This window comes from Polypterus senegalus, chromosome 7 (genome assembly GCF_016835505.1).
Source record: "Polypterus senegalus isolate Bchr_013 chromosome 7, ASM1683550v1, whole genome shotgun sequence".
Classification (NCBI taxonomy): domain Eukaryota; kingdom Metazoa; phylum Chordata; class Cladistia; order Polypteriformes; family Polypteridae; genus Polypterus; species Polypterus senegalus.
This window is the reverse complement of record NC_053160.1, coordinates 124,922,241-124,940,318: the sequence shown is the minus strand read 5'-3', so window position 1 is coordinate 124,940,318 and position 18,078 is coordinate 124,922,241. Positions and strand designations below refer to the sequence as shown.

General features: G+C 36.8%; 1 protein-coding gene across 5 annotated transcripts in view; it reads right to left on the bottom strand.

The window, feature by feature from the left end:
- The window catches only part of msh3 (mutS homolog 3 (E. coli)), a 351,434-nt gene that overhangs the window by 165,023 nt on the left and 168,333 nt on the right, over window positions 1-18,078 (bottom strand). For all 5 annotated transcript variants that reach the window (XM_039759260.1, XM_039759261.1, XM_039759263.1 and 2 more), the window contains exon 20: window positions 16,913-17,070. In XM_039759260.1, the coding sequence (XP_039615194.1) occupies window positions 16,913-17,070 (158 nt within the window). The remainder of the gene's footprint in view (window positions 1-16,912; window positions 17,071-18,078) is intronic.

The following is an 18,078-nucleotide window of genomic DNA, read 5'->3' as shown; positions in this document are numbered from 1 at the left end:
TGTTGCTGCCCATAGGTGATCAGTGTCATATATCCATTGGTAGTACTAGTAATACTGCAAGTTTATGTATGTATTTATTCATTTAATTTTATTTATTTTTAATACATTTGGAATGAAAATCTGTCAGTCTGTCTCAACCATTGCGGCTTTTAGACACATATGGCAATCAAAAAGCCCAGGGAGCCGAAAGGACAGCGAGTGAAAGACAAAGAGTGTGGTTAGAGATGGAAAAAATATTGCATAGCACAAAGCAGTGATATTTTGATTATTGATTATATTTACTTCTCAGTACCTTGACTAAGGTGAAATAACTCTATATAACCAACACTTTTCCACTCTGTAATATTAATCTGTATTTTTATTTCTTTATCATACTGTAAATATTCAGAGGACCTTGAAAAAACAGAAAAAATAAATCCTTCTGTGAAAAATTTTTGATATGATGGTATATGAGAAAAGAAAAAGAACCAGAAAAATAACAGAGTGAATAAGTCTAGCGTTTAAATTTTCTAAAAGTAAATAAACAATTTTAAAGTATGTACACCCAAATAAACACCTATTCACTTTTTTAAATAAACGCTCTGCTCATATACGGGAAGAATGTGCAAACTAAATATAATTATTTGCATCATATTGTATATATTTAAATACATGCATATATATTGTGTAAACAGTATATATTTATATACATTGAATGTAAAATAAGCAATAAGGAAAGTGGAATTCAAACAAAAACAAAAATATATTTTTCTGTGTCTGTTTGGTATTGTTAAAATGTTAAAATAATGTTTATTTCTGATGTTGAGATCAAAAATAGGGAAACCATCAAATACAAGTGTTAGCCTAGTATGAAAGCTCCCTTAATCTGCACTAAAGGATTTATTGAGATTACATTGTCAGTTATTTCTAAAAATATCTCTAGTCTCACATACTGTTTTTGCACACTTAATACTGAAGCCAGTCCATCTATGAGTAGGGGGTAATATTTAACTAAATGAAAGCTGAGGTGTATATTGATGTTAGCTGCTTCTATCCCATGCTAAATGGCCACAATACACAAGGCCACTGTAATTTGTCCTTGCATTTATTTGACTATGGTCCAGCAGCACTGGTACTGTACATATGTGATTGTCCTGTAGTTCAAACAAAAGACACTAAAGATTTTTCTGCTATTTACTACCTGGATTGAATGCTTGATTCTAAGTACACTTCTGTAAAATCCTTTGATTATTATAAACATTATCTACATCATGCAGCTTAACTTGCTGCATATAAACTCTGGAAGTATACAAAGCTCCTTAAAATTGACTTTAAAGAAATTCTGATTTAATGCTAGTAACAGATAACTCTTTTTTTATACATGTACTGTATACATTTGTAAGCTTCATCTCCCATAATATATTTATTAATTTACAGTATCTTTGAGTAGATTAAATTATTTTTTTATTTGTTATGCAAACAATACTTTTTAATCTTGCAAATTCTAGGTTATTACATTCATGAATGCTTTTTAAAGGTATTTGCTATGCTGGTAACAGTGAAAGACAATACACAAAATGAACATTTACTGCCAGAAGTTTCTTTTTGCTTTAACTTCTTTATTTTTTAATGAAAAGTTTCAGGAAGTAAAAACTATACTTCTATATTTAGCTATGAAGTATTCATTTTGATTCAAAGAAAATAATTTGCTTTGGTAAATTAATTTCACTTCATTCTCCCTCATTTGTTATTGAAATATAGGATTTAAACATTAATCTATACTTATAAAAGGCAAAGCCCTAACTCACTCACTCACTCACTCACTGACTCATCACTAATTCTCCAACTTCCCGTGTGGGTGGAAGGCTGAAATTTGGCAGGTTCATTCCTTACAGCTTCCTTACAAAAGTTGGGCAGGTTTTATATCGAAATTCTACGCGTAATGGTCATAACTGGAAGCAGTTTTTCTCCATTTACTGTAATGGAGATGAGCTTCAACGCCGTGGGGCGGAGTTTCGTGTGACATCATCACGCCTCCCACGTAATCACGCAGTACATAGAAAACCAGGAAGACCTCAAAAAAGCGCTGAAGAAAACATGCATTATATAATTGAGAAGGCAGCGAAACAATAAGAAGCGAGCGAGTGACATATACAACCATATTCATGAGTTCTGCTACTTGAAACAAAGCACGATGTAAACCTACACTTTAAATTTAAGTTCATAGACAGCCTGCGCTGGCGTTTGTAATTTAGTGCCTGCCCATATAAGGCCGTCCGTCAGCGGCAATCCAATAGCAAACTGCCACGGGTAAATATTCACGGGTGAAGGACTGTGCTTATGGAGAGGAAGATGAGATGGTCAGGGTGGTGTTTGACACAAACTCAGCGAAACTGCGAGAGAAAGTTTTAAGTGCCAGGACTAAGGTAACATTAAATACAGCCATGGACATAGCACGAGATGGCACCAGCACAGCTGGGAACCTTCGATGCATGTACACCGCGGCTCACGTGAACTGACGAGTGCACAGATAAAAGCAACAGTTCCAAAGAGCGCTGAACAAAACCGAATTACACAATTGAAAAGGCAGCAAAAATATGAAGCGCCTGATACATACAAGCATATTCATAAATCCAGCTACTGTGGAAACAAAGCACACGTTGGAAAAAGTCAATGTCCCGCTAAAGGAAGACAGTGTAAAAAACCCGTGCATGCAGTGTGTCAGGTCTCAGATAAAGAAGAAGACGAGCTGTTTATTGATGCAGTAAGAAACGAATCGATGAATGAAACCTGTCATCTTTACAACGATTGACAAACACGGAATGTAACTTGAACACAACACATCCTACAAATACGAACCTGATTGAAAGAAATAATGATAATCAAATCCTTGATGACAGCAACACTCAGTAACACTCACAAAACAAATACTGTATATTGACAGTCATGTTACGTTATTTTTAAAATGTTCCCTTTTCTTTTCTAGCTTTTTAACACACTACTTCTCGCTGATACGGGTATATATATATATATATATATATATATATATATATATATATCCCGATCTACATACTCGAATAATGGATACTTTATTCGCCATCAATGATTGTTTTGGTAAAGCCATACTCAGTGTATTCATTAGATGAACGGTAAAAAGTAAGAGCGAGGGAGGATGACTTATTGAGGCATGCAGGCTGTAGTGCGTCAACTCTATCTGAATTGCGATCACATTTGAAAAATATATCTTTTCAAGTTCTATTTAGTCCATATGTGTCAAACTCAAGGGCAGGGCCACATCCGCCCGGCGTAATTATATCCGCCCCGAGATCATTTTATATACTGTATTATTGTTATTAAAGCCCGGGAATATGAAACGCTGGTAACACAATAAACTACAGATCCCATAATGCAGCGCTTCAGCTGCCTTGCCGAACACTTACGCGTTAATCAAGTCTACCTTATGATGCTGCAAGTTATTGCGAAGCTAGCTCACACGATGCTGAAGAGAAAAGATGATTCTGAAAATAGAGCCTTTAAAACCGATGGGAGGCTGAGTATATGTTTACTGAACCCGTGTGTCTCATTTGTGGAGCTAATGTGGCTGTAATTACAGAATTTAATCTAAGACGGCACTATGAGACAAAACATCAGGGTAACCTGAATGCAATGCAGAAGATACAGAAAGCAGAATAATTAAATAAGAATCTGACACTTCAGCGGACGTTTTAACCCGTGCACAATCACAAAGTGATTTCAAGTGAAGCTGCTTTTATGGGAGACACAAATGCACCAGTGCCCCTTGCCCCACTTTCCCTGTTGCCAAGTAATGTTAAACCAAGTCGTCACTACGGTGTTCCCAAATACACACTTTGCTGATAAACTGAGCGCACTGAGTTTGCACGGCGCTTTGGTGACTTTGAAGAACAAAAAAAGTCCGTCTACATGCGGCTCGAACCTTGTGCATGTTTGGTAGCACATATCTGTGTGAGAAGCTCTTCTCAGTGATAAAGACTAACAAAACAGCACACAGGAGTCGCCTCACTGATGAGCACCTGCAATCCATCCTGAGAATCTCCACAACACAGAACCTCACACCAAACATAAACGAACCTGTGGCCAAAAAAAGATGCCAGGCGTCCAGCTCTAAAATGACATATGAGCAAAGACAACTGAATGATTTGATTTGTTATTGCTGAAAGGAACACATTTTATTTATATTTCCAGGTTTTGTTATGCAGCATGTTCATATTTGAATTTGTATAATTTTGACAGGATATATTTTTATGGAGAGCAAAATCTTTTGGGATATTTAAAATCTAAGTTTATTTTTTATATAAAATTACATAAGAGTAAAGAAATTTGAATGTTTGTTCTTTTAACGTTTACTTTATTTCTAACTTGTATAATTTAGACAGGATATATTTTTATGGAGAGCAAAATATTATAAGTTGTTTAAGGTTTGAGTTGATTTATTCAGGAATAATATTCCTGTCTGTTTTTACCATTCCTACCAAAGATATTTCTGTCGACTAAATAAAAATTCCTTCTATTTAAAATTTAAATAGAACTTGAACAAATACGATAGTTCATAATATCCACGCAGACTTGCACGTAAGAGCGGAGTTATCCGTTTTAACAAGCAGCGTATTGCACTGATACGAAATAGCTGTGTGTGTATATATGTAGATATGTATGTATATGTATATATATGTTTATATATGTGTGTGTATGTATATATATATATGTATTTGTGTGTATGTATGTATGTGTGTATGTATATGTATGTGTATATATGTAGATATATATGTATGTATATATGTGTGTGTGTGTATATATATATGTGTATATGTATAGATATGTATATATATATGTTTGTGTGTGTGTGTAAATATATATGACAGCAATACTCATCACTCACAACAGTGACAAAACAATTACATTGACAATCATGTTACGTTATTTTCAAAATGTTTCCTTTTCTTTTCATTGCTTCTTTAACACACTACTTCTCCGCTGCGAAGCGCGGGTATTTTGCTAGTACATAAATAAAGCACATTACGGTCTGCATTTTTCATTGTACTTTTCTACGGCAAAGGTTTTGTCCTGTAAATGAGGTGCTGTGATTTTGCAGCAGACTGTGTTTAATAATCAAACAAAATTTTATAAAGACTCTATATAACTATCTATGTATTGTCCAACTCAATAATATTTTACAGTAGAGGATTGCATTCCTGTGGAAATCCTGACGGGCCTGATTCAAAGTTTTGTCCTGCAGTACTAAAAGGAAGAGTTGTGAGTGAAAGCAGGTGATTAGAATTTACTCATGATTTATTTGAAGTGTTCAGAAGCACACCAAGAGAATTTAGATGTACCTCTGATAAAACTATTTCTTGAAAAGTAAAAAAGTAAACTATAATCAATATTGTAATGAATACTGTTTTACTGTAAAAGCACATTAATTTGGATAGAAAGAAAAAGAAAGCATGTATGCATCTGTGATGCAGTGATGTGTAATGTTTATTTTTGTTTTTTATTGAATTTTCAAATAAATTATTATATACATTGGGCTGTATTTGCATAGCAGCGTGTAAAGGCCGTTGCACAACAGTGGTTACTGGATGGCTGGAGCATTGTTTTTTCCTCCCCTTGTAAATTTTGATGTTTGAAGAATGAATGAATTTCCTTTTGGAGAATCATAAAGTAAGCACACACTTAAGCACATATATACTGTAAGCAATATCTATCTTATTACTTATATTATTACATTTAATAGCCTAATTAAAAATGTGTACATAGGAGCTAGCCATTTTCTGGTTGTACTTCTATCACTAGGGGGCTACAAGTAGCTAAAGCTTTATCCTGGCAGCATCAGGAGTGCGCAGGACAGAATGTCAGATGAGACAAAGAAAAAACAGACTGGTGGCTGAAGGCCTTTTAAGCACAACAAGATTCTCAAAGCTGCTTGGATACAAGCAGCCACAAGTGGGAGGTTCTGGACTGAAAAATCCACCAACCATCATAAAAACACAGACCTCTTGTCCACAGAATGAATGAATCTAGAATTGGAAGGTGAGTGGATTAAAGGTTTAAGTTGCAACAGAACAAAGGAGGCCAAAGTACAAAAACAGACAAACACGGGAGGTGATTGCTTTGTCACATTTGGAAGTTAGCAAAATCATGATAGGGTATGCTGCATGTTTTATTGTTTTGCTCTATTCAGTTGCTACTCTGAGTGTTTTCTGTAGTCATTCTTGTCTTGGATGTTCTACATTTAATGAATAATAATAAATAAATAATCTGATCTGTGGCATTGTCATGCTGGGAAAATGTCACTAAAGTAAAAAAAAAAAATAGTGATAATAAAGTTATGACTGCAGTGCATTTTTCATTCCCGATTATTGAAGTAAGCTACAAAGAGCATAGTAAGTTCTTTCTGCAAGTAAATCTAAAACCACACAACAACCGTGCCTGTAAACAGATAAAATTAAAACAATTATATAAAATTGTTAAATAAAGGTGCAAACTATCCTCAGAGTAAGAAATCTGATGAATTGGAAAACAAAAACCAACAGCGAAACTCCAAGAACAAGACTGGAAAGCATTCCCATAACAAAATCATAAATGAAAACAATAACACTTTTTAATTTGGTTACAGTAAAATAGTATAGCCAGAACTTATGTGACCAAAACAAAAACACAATGCAGCACTTAAGAAACTTTATTAATAAGAACAATTCCCAATTTTTCAAGGCCAATAACAAAAGAAACATTTGGAAGATATTTCACCATTTATAGTCAAAATAATTCAAGGTATAATTTTATGTAAATTTATTATCATTGCTAAGCCGTAAGAAGAAAAAGACAATAGACTACTAATATGTATGTTTATCATTGGTTTGTAATGAGAGGAGCATCTGAGTCATTTTGGTAGTACTGCGACGTCTTCAGCCAACAGTATTTTCATGAATTAATATGAATCAAATTAGCATGTAACTGTGTTCTCTTTTTTACTTAATCTAAACATTCTTCTGATAAACATGTTTATTTATAAAGTAAGCTTCACATTCAGACAGCGTTCCCGACATTTGTACATTTTCTGTGAAATATATTTACATATGCTTATATAGCAGACACTTTAACCCAAAGCAAATTGCAGTCAAATGAACTGTTATGACATATATAAATTATTTATGAATATACATCAGATGTACTATATGTACAGTATCCTGCATAATTGGTGTCATGGGCTGCCCAAGAGGATGTATTTGACCTATTGATAAATTATAGCTAAGAGAAAGTGCGGTTTTCCATATGGAATATTTTTTAACTCTTTTCCAGAATCAGCCTTGTCCAAATTGCAATTACTGTACATCTGCTACACATTGTTAGCCACACTAAAAATGATGCATAACATTTTGCATAATCTTTATATGTTTTAAATCTCAAATACTAAAATATCCCTCATGCTTCATGGCAATGCTAAGTAAATGTTGCATTGCATTTTTACTTCTCATAAAAGTATGCCAAAGAATATCTGTTGCACTAAATCCTTGCCATTTAGGGCCTCTAAACAATTTCAAACCACATTACTGCCATGCATTACTTATTAAGCCTACCTCAGTTCTAAAATTAAAAGTTGAGTATAATGTGCATATCTGATTATCAGGATAAACTGAAATACAGAGAATTAAATTGCTTTAGTACATCTTAAAGGGGAAATATGACAATCAGTCTCAAGGTAAATTGTAGTATCTATACTACTGCTGCATTGAGATATGCTTATGGGACATAAACAGACAAGGGTAGGAAAGCTTCACAACACAAAATGAGTACATTCAGCAATTACCAAAAAACTAATGAAAACCACGTCTACAGAAATAATCTTTTATAATTTCAAGATTAATTCTGTTTTTTTCTAAAATAGATTTGCAGGGAAAAATTTGAAATAAACTGATAATAAATTTTTTTTTATTAAACATCAATAGCTGTTAATACCTATGGGACCATTAACCAGGTAACACAAAGGAATGCCTCCAAAACCCGTAAGGGTATTGCTGTACTCTTCAATCAAAAAATTAATGATATTAGAAATAATATAGTATATCTCCCCAACACTGCGGATCCTCCTGAGCCCCAGTACTCCGTTAAAAACAAATTAAATTCTTTTACCAGGATAGATTTACCTGATTTACATAAAATAATTTTTCAACTGAGACCATCCACCTGCGTCCCTGACCCGATACCAACAAGTTTCAAAGAAGTATCAGGCGTGCTAATTGATAATATTCTTGACATTGTAATCTCGTCATTAGATACGGGGGTCTTCCCAGACTGTCTTAAGACTGCTGTAGTTAAACCCCTACTCAAGAAAAATAATCTTGACCCCTCTGCTTTTGAAAATTTTAGACCCATTTTTAACCTGCCTACTTAAAAGTAAAATTTTAGAGAAGGCAGTCATTATGCAGTTAAATAACCATCTCAATAAACATGCCAGTCTTGATAAATTTCAGTCAGGTTTTAGAATAAATCACAGCACAGAAACTGCACTTGTTAAAGAAGTAAAATGACATAAGGGTAAATGCAGACAGAGGCCATTTATCTGTTCTCATCCTCTTAAATCTGACTGCTGCATTTGACACCATTGATCACAACATTCTTAGAAATCACCTTAGTCAATGGGTGGGCCTCTCTGGCAGTGTCTTAAATTGGTTTGAATACTACCTGGCAGGGAGAAAATTCTTTGTTAGTTGTGGTAATTACAATTCAAAGACACATGACATCCTATATGGTGTTCCACAAAGCTCTATCCTGGGTCCGCTGCTCTTCTCAATCTACATGCTTCCTTTAGGTCAGATTATCTTGGGGCACAACGTGAGTTACCATAGCTATGCTGATGACACACAGCTGTACTTATCAATAGCACCTGATGACCCAGACGCTGTTAATTCACTAACACAATGTCTTACTTGTGTTTCTAATTGGATGAATAGTATTTTTCTCAAGTTAAATAAAGAGAAAACAGACATTTTAGTGATTGGCAATAATGGAGAAAATTAGATTATTAGAAATAAACTTGATGCATTAGGATTAAAATTCAAGATGGAGGTAAAGAATTTAGGGGTAACTGTTGACTGTAAACTAAATTTTAAATTGCATATTAATCAGACCACTAGGACAGCATTTTTTCACTTTAGAAACATAGCAAAAGTTAGACCCCTTATATCATTAAATGATGCTGAGAAATTAGTTCACGCTTTTGTTTTCAGTCGTCTAGATTACTGTAACAACTCCTCTCAGGACTACCCAAAAAAGACATACATCGTTTGCAACTAGTGCAGAATGCAGCTGCTAGAATCCTAACTAGCAAAAGAAAATCTGAGCACATTTCTCCAGTTTTGATGTCACTACACTGGTTACCTGTGTCATTCAGAATTGACTTTAAAATACTGCTTATGGTTTACAAAGCCTTACATAATCTCGCTCCGTCTTACAATATATATATCGGAATGTCTGACACCTTATATCCTAAATTGTAACCTTAGATCCTCAAATGAGTGTCTGCTTAGAATTCCAAGAGCAAAACTTAAAAGAAGTAGTGCGGCAACCTTCTGCTGTTATGCACCTAAAATCTAGAATACCCTGCCAATAAGAATTCGCCAGGCTAATACAGTGGAGCACTTTTAAAAAACTGCTAAAAACACATTACTTTAACATGGCTTTCTGATAACTTCACCTTCATCTAATCCTGATAATCTGTATATTCAATTCATTATAATAACTATTCATGGTGGCTCTAAAATCCGTACTGACACCTCTCACTTTTGTTTCTTCTCCTGGTTTTCTGTGGTGGCGATCTGCGCCATAACCACCTAATCAAAGCACCGTGATGTTCTTACATTGATGGATTAAAAGACAGAAGTCTGCATGACCATCATCATCAAGTCCTTCCAAGAGAACCCTAAATACAAAGAGGACTGTTTCATTTATGTGAGGTAGAATGCCCAGAGGGGACTGGGCGGTCCCATGGCCTGGAACCCCTGCAGATTTTATTTTTTCTCTCCAGCTGTCTGGAGTTTTTTTTTTTCTGTCCTCCCTGGCCATTGGACCTTACTCTTATTCTATGTTAATTAGAATTGAATTCTTACTTTGTCTTTCATTTCTCTTTTCTTCATCATGTAAAGCACTTTGAGCTACATTATTTGTATGAAAATGTGCTATATAAATAAATGGTGTTGTTGTTATGAATCTTGACTTAAATTTCTGCTGGGTTCTTCTGATTGTAAACGAGTCCACCTTATTCCTACAAATAAAACCGCTTCTTAAAGTCAAAAGCCATTATTTAAACAAATCAAAGTTTGCAATAAAGACCCTATTGCATGCTTGTATGTCTGTTTTGAATGTACCAAGTCCATGTTTAAAAAAAAAAATCCATCGCTGATATTGACGGTGAAAGACACCATAAACAGTTCTATACAATTCTGAGAGACTGCCATAATTCTAACTAAATCAGTCAAAATAAATGGAGTTTAGCAGCATTTTTTGTGTGAAAAGCTAGGCCAGTTGGCTGAGTGTAAACTGTGTAAAACTATTTTGAAAACAGCTGGTGGCTCGACAAAGGGATTACATGAGCATCTGAGAAGAGTTCATCAAATAACTGTTATGAAACGAAAACCAGATGATGATGACGATACACCAATGACGTCCAAGCGCATGGCAGTGGGGCCAATGACAAAATATCTGCAGAACAAGAACGAAAGTACATTGCAGGTAGTATTAGCACAAATGACGGCTCGAGATGGATTTCCGTTCCGAATATTCGTTTCATCAGCTGATTTACGCAAAGCACCGTCCACACTTGGTTTCAGAAATTTGCCAAATTCTGCTGAAACTGTGAAGCGTCTGGTAATGGATCACAGTCAAACGATCCGATTGCTGGTAAGAGAAGAGATGGCTAACAAGAAGAAGCAGGGTCAGCGCTTTAGTATAACGTTTGATGAATGGACTGCTGCACGAAAGATGGCTACTACAGACATGTTCTCGGTACCATCTAATGACGTCATCTGAAAATTCGTTCATCGTCTGGTAACACGACTTGAACAGACTGACAGCAGTAGTTCAACTGCAGCATCCATAAAACTGGAAAAAGGTGGCGCCATTGCTGCAGCTTGCACTTCATCAGACAACAGCTTTGAACAGCAACTTGAAATTGCAATGCGTCAGTCTGTTGCATCCACATTATCTGTGCCAAGAAACTTTCCATCACAGAATGACAAGAAACTGGATGCATCAGTAAAAGCTGAAATGGCGGTGTTTCAAAGCAACGGCAAGCGCGGGCGTTGTTTAGAACAAGTCTACCAGTATCTGATGACTGTGCCGTCTATTTCAGTAGAGGCAGAGCGTGCTTTCTCAGCGGCTGGCATACTCTGCACGAAGGTTCGCTTTCGCTTGGACGACCGCACACTGGACACGTTGTGCTTTCTACGCACTTATTACCACAACTAAAGATACATGTACTTGTATGACAGCAAGAACTGCTTGTAGTTAAGATTAGTCTGTTATTTGCGTCAACATATTGCAGTAGTTTTATTAAAAATAAGTGTCGTTCTAAAACCGTTCACAATTGAGATGCCCGTGCACTGTGTCATCCCCGGGAGCCTGGGATTCCCAGGAATGAAATGCGGGATTCCCGAATTCCCGGGAATGGATTCCCTATATGTGACACATCTCCTGGTCCAGCCCTTGCTCTTGTCACATCTGGACTACCTAAACTATCTGCTAGAAGGAGTACTGGCAAGTGTCACCAAGCCACTGACTACGATTTAAAATTAACAACCATGTCTGGTGTTCAATCCGCTGAAGTGGGTACAAGTCACTCTCTTCTTTAAATCACTACATTGGCATCCAGTAGCAGCACATATTACACTGTAAGTTCAAATCCTGTAGTCAATGGGTCAGCACCTATAATATACTTTATATATGTGTGTGTGTGTGTGTGGTGTGTGTGTGTGTGGAGGCACTTGTGATGTCCTATGCTCCTTTTTGACCACTCAGCTGTGTTAATGAATGATGTCTGTGATGCAGACTCTTGAGGTGTCAAATCTTGGTCCATAATCTTTTCATATGTAGCTCCTAGCTGGTGAAACGAACTGCCCACCTCCATTCTGAATTCTGACTACCTGCGTTTGTAGACTCTCTTGTTTGGTTAAATTTTGTTAAACTGATATTACTGTTATATTTTTTATTATCTAGGAATGGTAACTAGCTTGAATTTTTGTTCTGAGCTCATCACTTGCGCTGGTCAATTTTATATCCCTGTCCTGTAACACTTGTTCCCAAACACTCCCACAAGCTGACCTTAATGAATTATGTTGACCTCTTTTCTAAGTTGCTTTGGATAAAAGTATCTTTACCTAGCTTAACATAAAATGTTTGTTACCTTAGGTACAATAACCCTAAATAAAGTAATAAATATGCAGCTCGCCACTTACACTTTTGGAATGTTTGAATGTCCAGGGTAATTACTAAAGAGGAGAATAAAGGAAAATCTATCTTGATCAGTTCCTAGAAAAAGTATACATGCTCTTTCTTTTCATCTGTGTTTTTCTTCAACATCTATCTATATATATATCTATATATATATCTATATATATATATATATATATATATATATATATATCTATATATATATATATCTATATATATATATATATATATATATATATATATATATTGTCACACACGCGCATGGGAGGCAGCTAAAGGGCTCGAGTGAAGGCAGTTCTGAGCCATGCGGGATGTGGCAGAGCGCACTAACTCTCTTTCTCACTTCCCTGTAGACCTAACCCGGGAGGTTCCACCTGTCTCTCTGGACGTCACTTCTGGGACCGAGCCAATGGAGACAGACCTTGCCAGCTCCGGCCCCCCTGATGTCACATCCGGGACTGAACCAATGAGCGATGAACACGTGCCCGACCCTTATGACCTCACTTCCTGTCTCCCCCTTTAAAAGCCTTCCCTTTTCCCTTCTGTGTCAGTCTTGTTTTGGACTCTGTTCTAAGCACTTCAGTGCTGGTATTTAAAAGAAAAACGAAGTTGCAGCCGGGATACCGAATTACATGGGTGGCTGCCCCAAACCTTTTTCTGTCTTTGTCTCGTTTTGTGACAATATATATATATATATATATATATATATATATATACACACAGTGGTGTGAAAAAATATTTGCCCCCTTCCTAATTTCTTATTCTTTTGCATGTTTGTCACACAAAATGTTTCTGATCATCAAACACATTTAACCATTAGTCAAATATAACACAAGTAAACACAAAATGCAGTTTTAAATGATGGTTTTATTATTTAGGGAGAAAAAAATCCAAACCTACATGGCCCTGTGTGAAAAAGTAATTGCCCCCTGAACCTAATAACTGGTTGGGCCACCCTTAGCAGCAATAGCTGCAATCAAGCGTTTGCGATAATTTGCAATGAGTCTTTTACAGCGCTGGAGGAATTTTGGCCCACTCGTCTTTGCAGAATTGTTGTAATTCAGCTTTATTTGAGGGTTTTCTAGCATGAACCGCCTTTTAAGTTCATGCCATAGCATCTCAATTGGATTCAGGTCAGGACTTTGACTAGGCCACTCCAAAGTCTTCATTTTGTTTTTCTTCAGCCATTCAGAGGTGGATTTGCTGGTGTGTTTTGGGTCATTGTCCTGTTGCAGCACCCAAGATCGCTTCAGCTTGAGTTGACGAACAGATGGCGGACATTCTTCTTCAGGATTTTTTGGTAGACAGTAGAATTCATGGTTCCATCTATCACAGCAAGCCTTCCAGGTCCTGAAGCAGCAAAACAACCCCAGACCATCACACTACCACCACCATATTTTACTGTTGGTATGATGTTCTTTTTCTGAAATGCTGTGTTCCTTTTCGCCAGATGTAACGGACATTTGCCTTCCAAAAGTTCAACTTTTGTCTCATCAGTCCACAAGGTATTTTCCCAAAAGTCTTGGCAATCATTGAGATGTTTCTTAGCAAAATTGAGATGAGCCCTAATGTTCTTTTAGCTTAACAGTGGTTTTGCGTCTTGGAAATCTGCCATGCAGGCCGTTTTTGCCCAGTCTCTTTCTTATGGTGGAGTTGTGAACACTGACCTTAATTGAGGCAAGTGAGGCCTGCGGTTCTTTAGACGTTGTCTTGGGGTCTTTTGTGACCTCTCGGATGAGTCGTCTCTGCGCTCTGGGGTAATTTTGGTCGGCCGCCACTCCTGGGAAGGTTCACCACTGTTCCATGTTTTGCCATTTGTGGATAATGGCTCTCACTGTGGTTCGCTGGAGTCCCAAAGCTTTAGAAATGGCTTTATAACCTTTACCAGACTGATAGATCTCAATTACTTCTGTTTTCATTTGTTCCTGAATTTCTTTGGATCTTGGCATGATGTCTAGCTTTTGAGGTGCTTTTGGTCTACTTCTCTGTGTCAGGCAGCTCCTATTTAAGTGATTTCTTGATTAAAACAGGTGTGGCAGTAATCAGGCCTGGGGGTGGCTACGGAAATTGAACTCAGGTGTGATACACCACAGTTAGGTTATTTTTTAACAAGGGGCAATTACTTTTTCACACAGGGCCATGTAGGTTTGGATTTTTATTCTCCCTAAATAATAAAAACCATCATTTAAAAACTGCATTTTGTGTTTACTTGTGTTATATTTGACTAACGGTTAAATGTGTTTGATGATCAGAAACATTTTGTGTGACAAACATGCAAAAGAATAGGAAATCAGGAAGGGGGCAAATAGTTTTTCACACCACTGTATATATACTCACCTAAAGGATTATTAGGAACACCTGTTCAATTTCTCATTAATGCAATTATCTAATCAACCAATCACATGGCAGTTGCTTCAATGCATTTAGGGTGTGGTCCTGGTCAAGACAATCTCCTGAACTCCAAACTGAATGTCAGAATGGGAAAGAAAGGTGATTTAAGCAATTTTGAGAGTGGCATGGTTGTTGGTGCCAGTCGGGCCGGTCTGAGTACTTCACAATCTGCTCAGTTACTGGGATTTTCACGCACAACCATTTTTAGGGTTTACAAAGAATGGTGTGAAAAGGGAAAAACATCCAGTATGCGGCAGTCCTGTGGGCGAAAATGCCTTGTTGATGCTAGAGGTCAGATGAGAATGGGCTGACTGATTCAAGCTGATAGAAGAGCAACTTTGACTGAAATAACCACTCGTTACAACTGAGGTATGCAGCAAAGAATTTGTGAAGCCACAACACGCACAACCTTGAGGCGGATGGGCTACAACAGCAGAAGACCCCACCGGGTACCACTCATCTCCACTATAAATAGGAAAAAGAGGCTACAATTTGTACGAGCTCACCAAAATTGGACAGTTGAAGACTGGAAAAATGTTGCCTGGTCTGATGAGTCTCGACTTCTGTTGAGACATTCAAATGGTAGAGTCAGAATTTGGCGTAAACAGAGAACATGGATCCATCATGCCTTGTTACCACTGTGCAGGCTGGTGGTGGTGGTGGTGTAATGGTGTGGGGGATGTTTTCTTGGCACACTTTAGGCCCCTTAGTGCCAACTGGGCATCGTTTAAATGCCACAGGCTACTTGAGCATTGTTTCTGACCATGTCCATCCCTTCATGACCACTATGTACCCATCCTCTGATGGCTACTTCCAGCAGGATAATGCACCATGTCACAAAGCTCGAATCATTTCAAATTGGTTTCTTGAACATGACAATGAGTTCACTGTACTAAAATGGCCCCACAGTCACCAGATCTCAACCCAATAGAGCATCTTTGGGATGTGGTGGAACGGGAGCTTCGTGCCCTGGATGCACATCCCACAAATCTCCATCAACTGCAAGATGCTATCCTATCAATATGGGCCAACATTTCTAAAGAATGCTTTCAGCACCTTGTTGAATCAATGCCATGTAGAATTAAGGCAGTTCTGAAGGCGAAAGGGGGTCAAACGCTGTATTAGTATGGTGTTCATAATAATCCTTTAGGTGAGTGTATATATATATATATATATATATATATATATATATATATATATATATATATATATATATATATATATATATATATATATAAAAGTCAATGTGTGTATGTATGTATGTTCCAGCATCACGTCCGAATGGCTGGAGTGATTTTCATGACACTTGATACATGTTTCTCATTGGTCGACTTAAAATACTGTAGGGTGAAATCAACCCAAACCCACCCACTTCTGGGTAGGGTGGAAGGTGATCTTGCGGTCATATATACATGTTATCATCCAGTTGACACTCGAAATACCAACCAGAGGGCGAACTGGAAGTAACTGCCAGCATTCTTTATGTTTGAGCAGCACCGTGCCTAAGTTGCTTTTGAAATTAAATAGAGTTGGCTGGTTCCAAGTATCAACTGGATAATAACATACATACAAGACCGCAAGACAAACAAATTAGTGAGTCTTCATTGTTTGTTAATTTATTTTTAAAGTTGTGCTTTTTTTTTTATTATCTTCTTTTTCTTTCGGCTGCTCCTGTTAGGGGTTACCACAGCGGATCATCCAAAATTGTTGTCCGCATATTGATTTGGCAAAATTTTACACCAGATGCCCTTCCTGACGTAACCCTCCCCATTTATCTGGGCTTGGGACTGGCACGAAGAAACACTGGTTTGTGCATCCCCTGTGGCTGGGTTTCTTTTTTGTTTTTTCTCTCAAACAATTAAAAAAAACACTTTATTTTCCTCCCGGGCAACGCTGGGTATTTCAGCTAGTATTCAATAATCAATAGCATATCATATTTAATAGATAAAAAAAGTGCTGCCTTTGACTCTTCAAGAGTGTTATTTAGCAAAACTAATGAACAACTGCTATATTACTTAATATTGATGGCATGTAGAATGTAAAGATGATTACACAGTACCTTGTAAAGATGCTGTCTACAATCCCAACAACAGCCTCCTCAGCAGGAACAAATGAGCCTATCTGAGCCATTATGATGATAAGAGCAACTTGTCTTATATAGGAACTCTTCCCTCCCATGTTGGGGCCAGTTATTACCATAACCCGTTCACCATCACCCTATTAAGAAAGAATTGCAGGATAAATGTAGATTATTTGATATGCTTGTTTAATCAAAATAAATTGTGAGTAGATTCAAATATACTGCTGTCAAAGAAGTAAATAACTATTCCTCCACAAAACTCACAACATTCAGTAACAAACAAATATACTTTCCTAGATTATGGCACTCATTTATAAATCATGCAATATTTAGACACATTTATAAAGTGCATTTTTTTTTTTCATTAAACCAGAAAGTAATTAGTATATTACAATACCACCAAAAATAACTATTGTTGTCCAGATATGTTTACAAAGCTAATATTTATTTTAGTGTTGGGGAACATGTGAATACTAAAGATTAAGCAAATTTCAATATTAATCAGTTGTTTGACAATTTGGAAACACAATAAACAAATGATTTTTGCTTCTTGCTATATACATATACTGTATATACAGTATACAGAAAGTGTCCACAAGAAAATGAAAGATTCTTCTAGTCTATTTTAGTGTATTTCACGTGTGGTCCTAACCTGTGTATGTTTTTTGGATGGGTTTTCCAGAAATATTATTTGGTTAAACACATTTACTACAAGCAGTAATCCAAAAATTGTGGAAAGCTACTTTGTGGAAGCTGTAGAAAGACTCAGGGGTTGTCCTAAAATAGCCAGATGAGATCTGGATACTGAAAATGTTTACATTAGAGATTTTCCAAGGTTTCTCTGCTGTGATACAAAGGTACCAAGAGCCATTTTGTCTTGTCCTTGCAACAACTTGTGCACCGGAGTTATTGTCGAACACTACATGCCAAGGGGTACTCCAATCACTAGTGCAAGTTACTGTGACTTGCTGGAGACCAATGTGAAGCCTGTTAATCAATCCAAGGGGCAGGGATAGCTGTCTTAAGGAGTCCTTTTGCTGCAAGACAATGCCCGCCCACACATTGCTAAGAACACCTAGGCTTGTCTGGATTCTGCTGGCATCCCGGCACTTCAAGGCATTGAGAAGGGTGGAGACGACATTGAG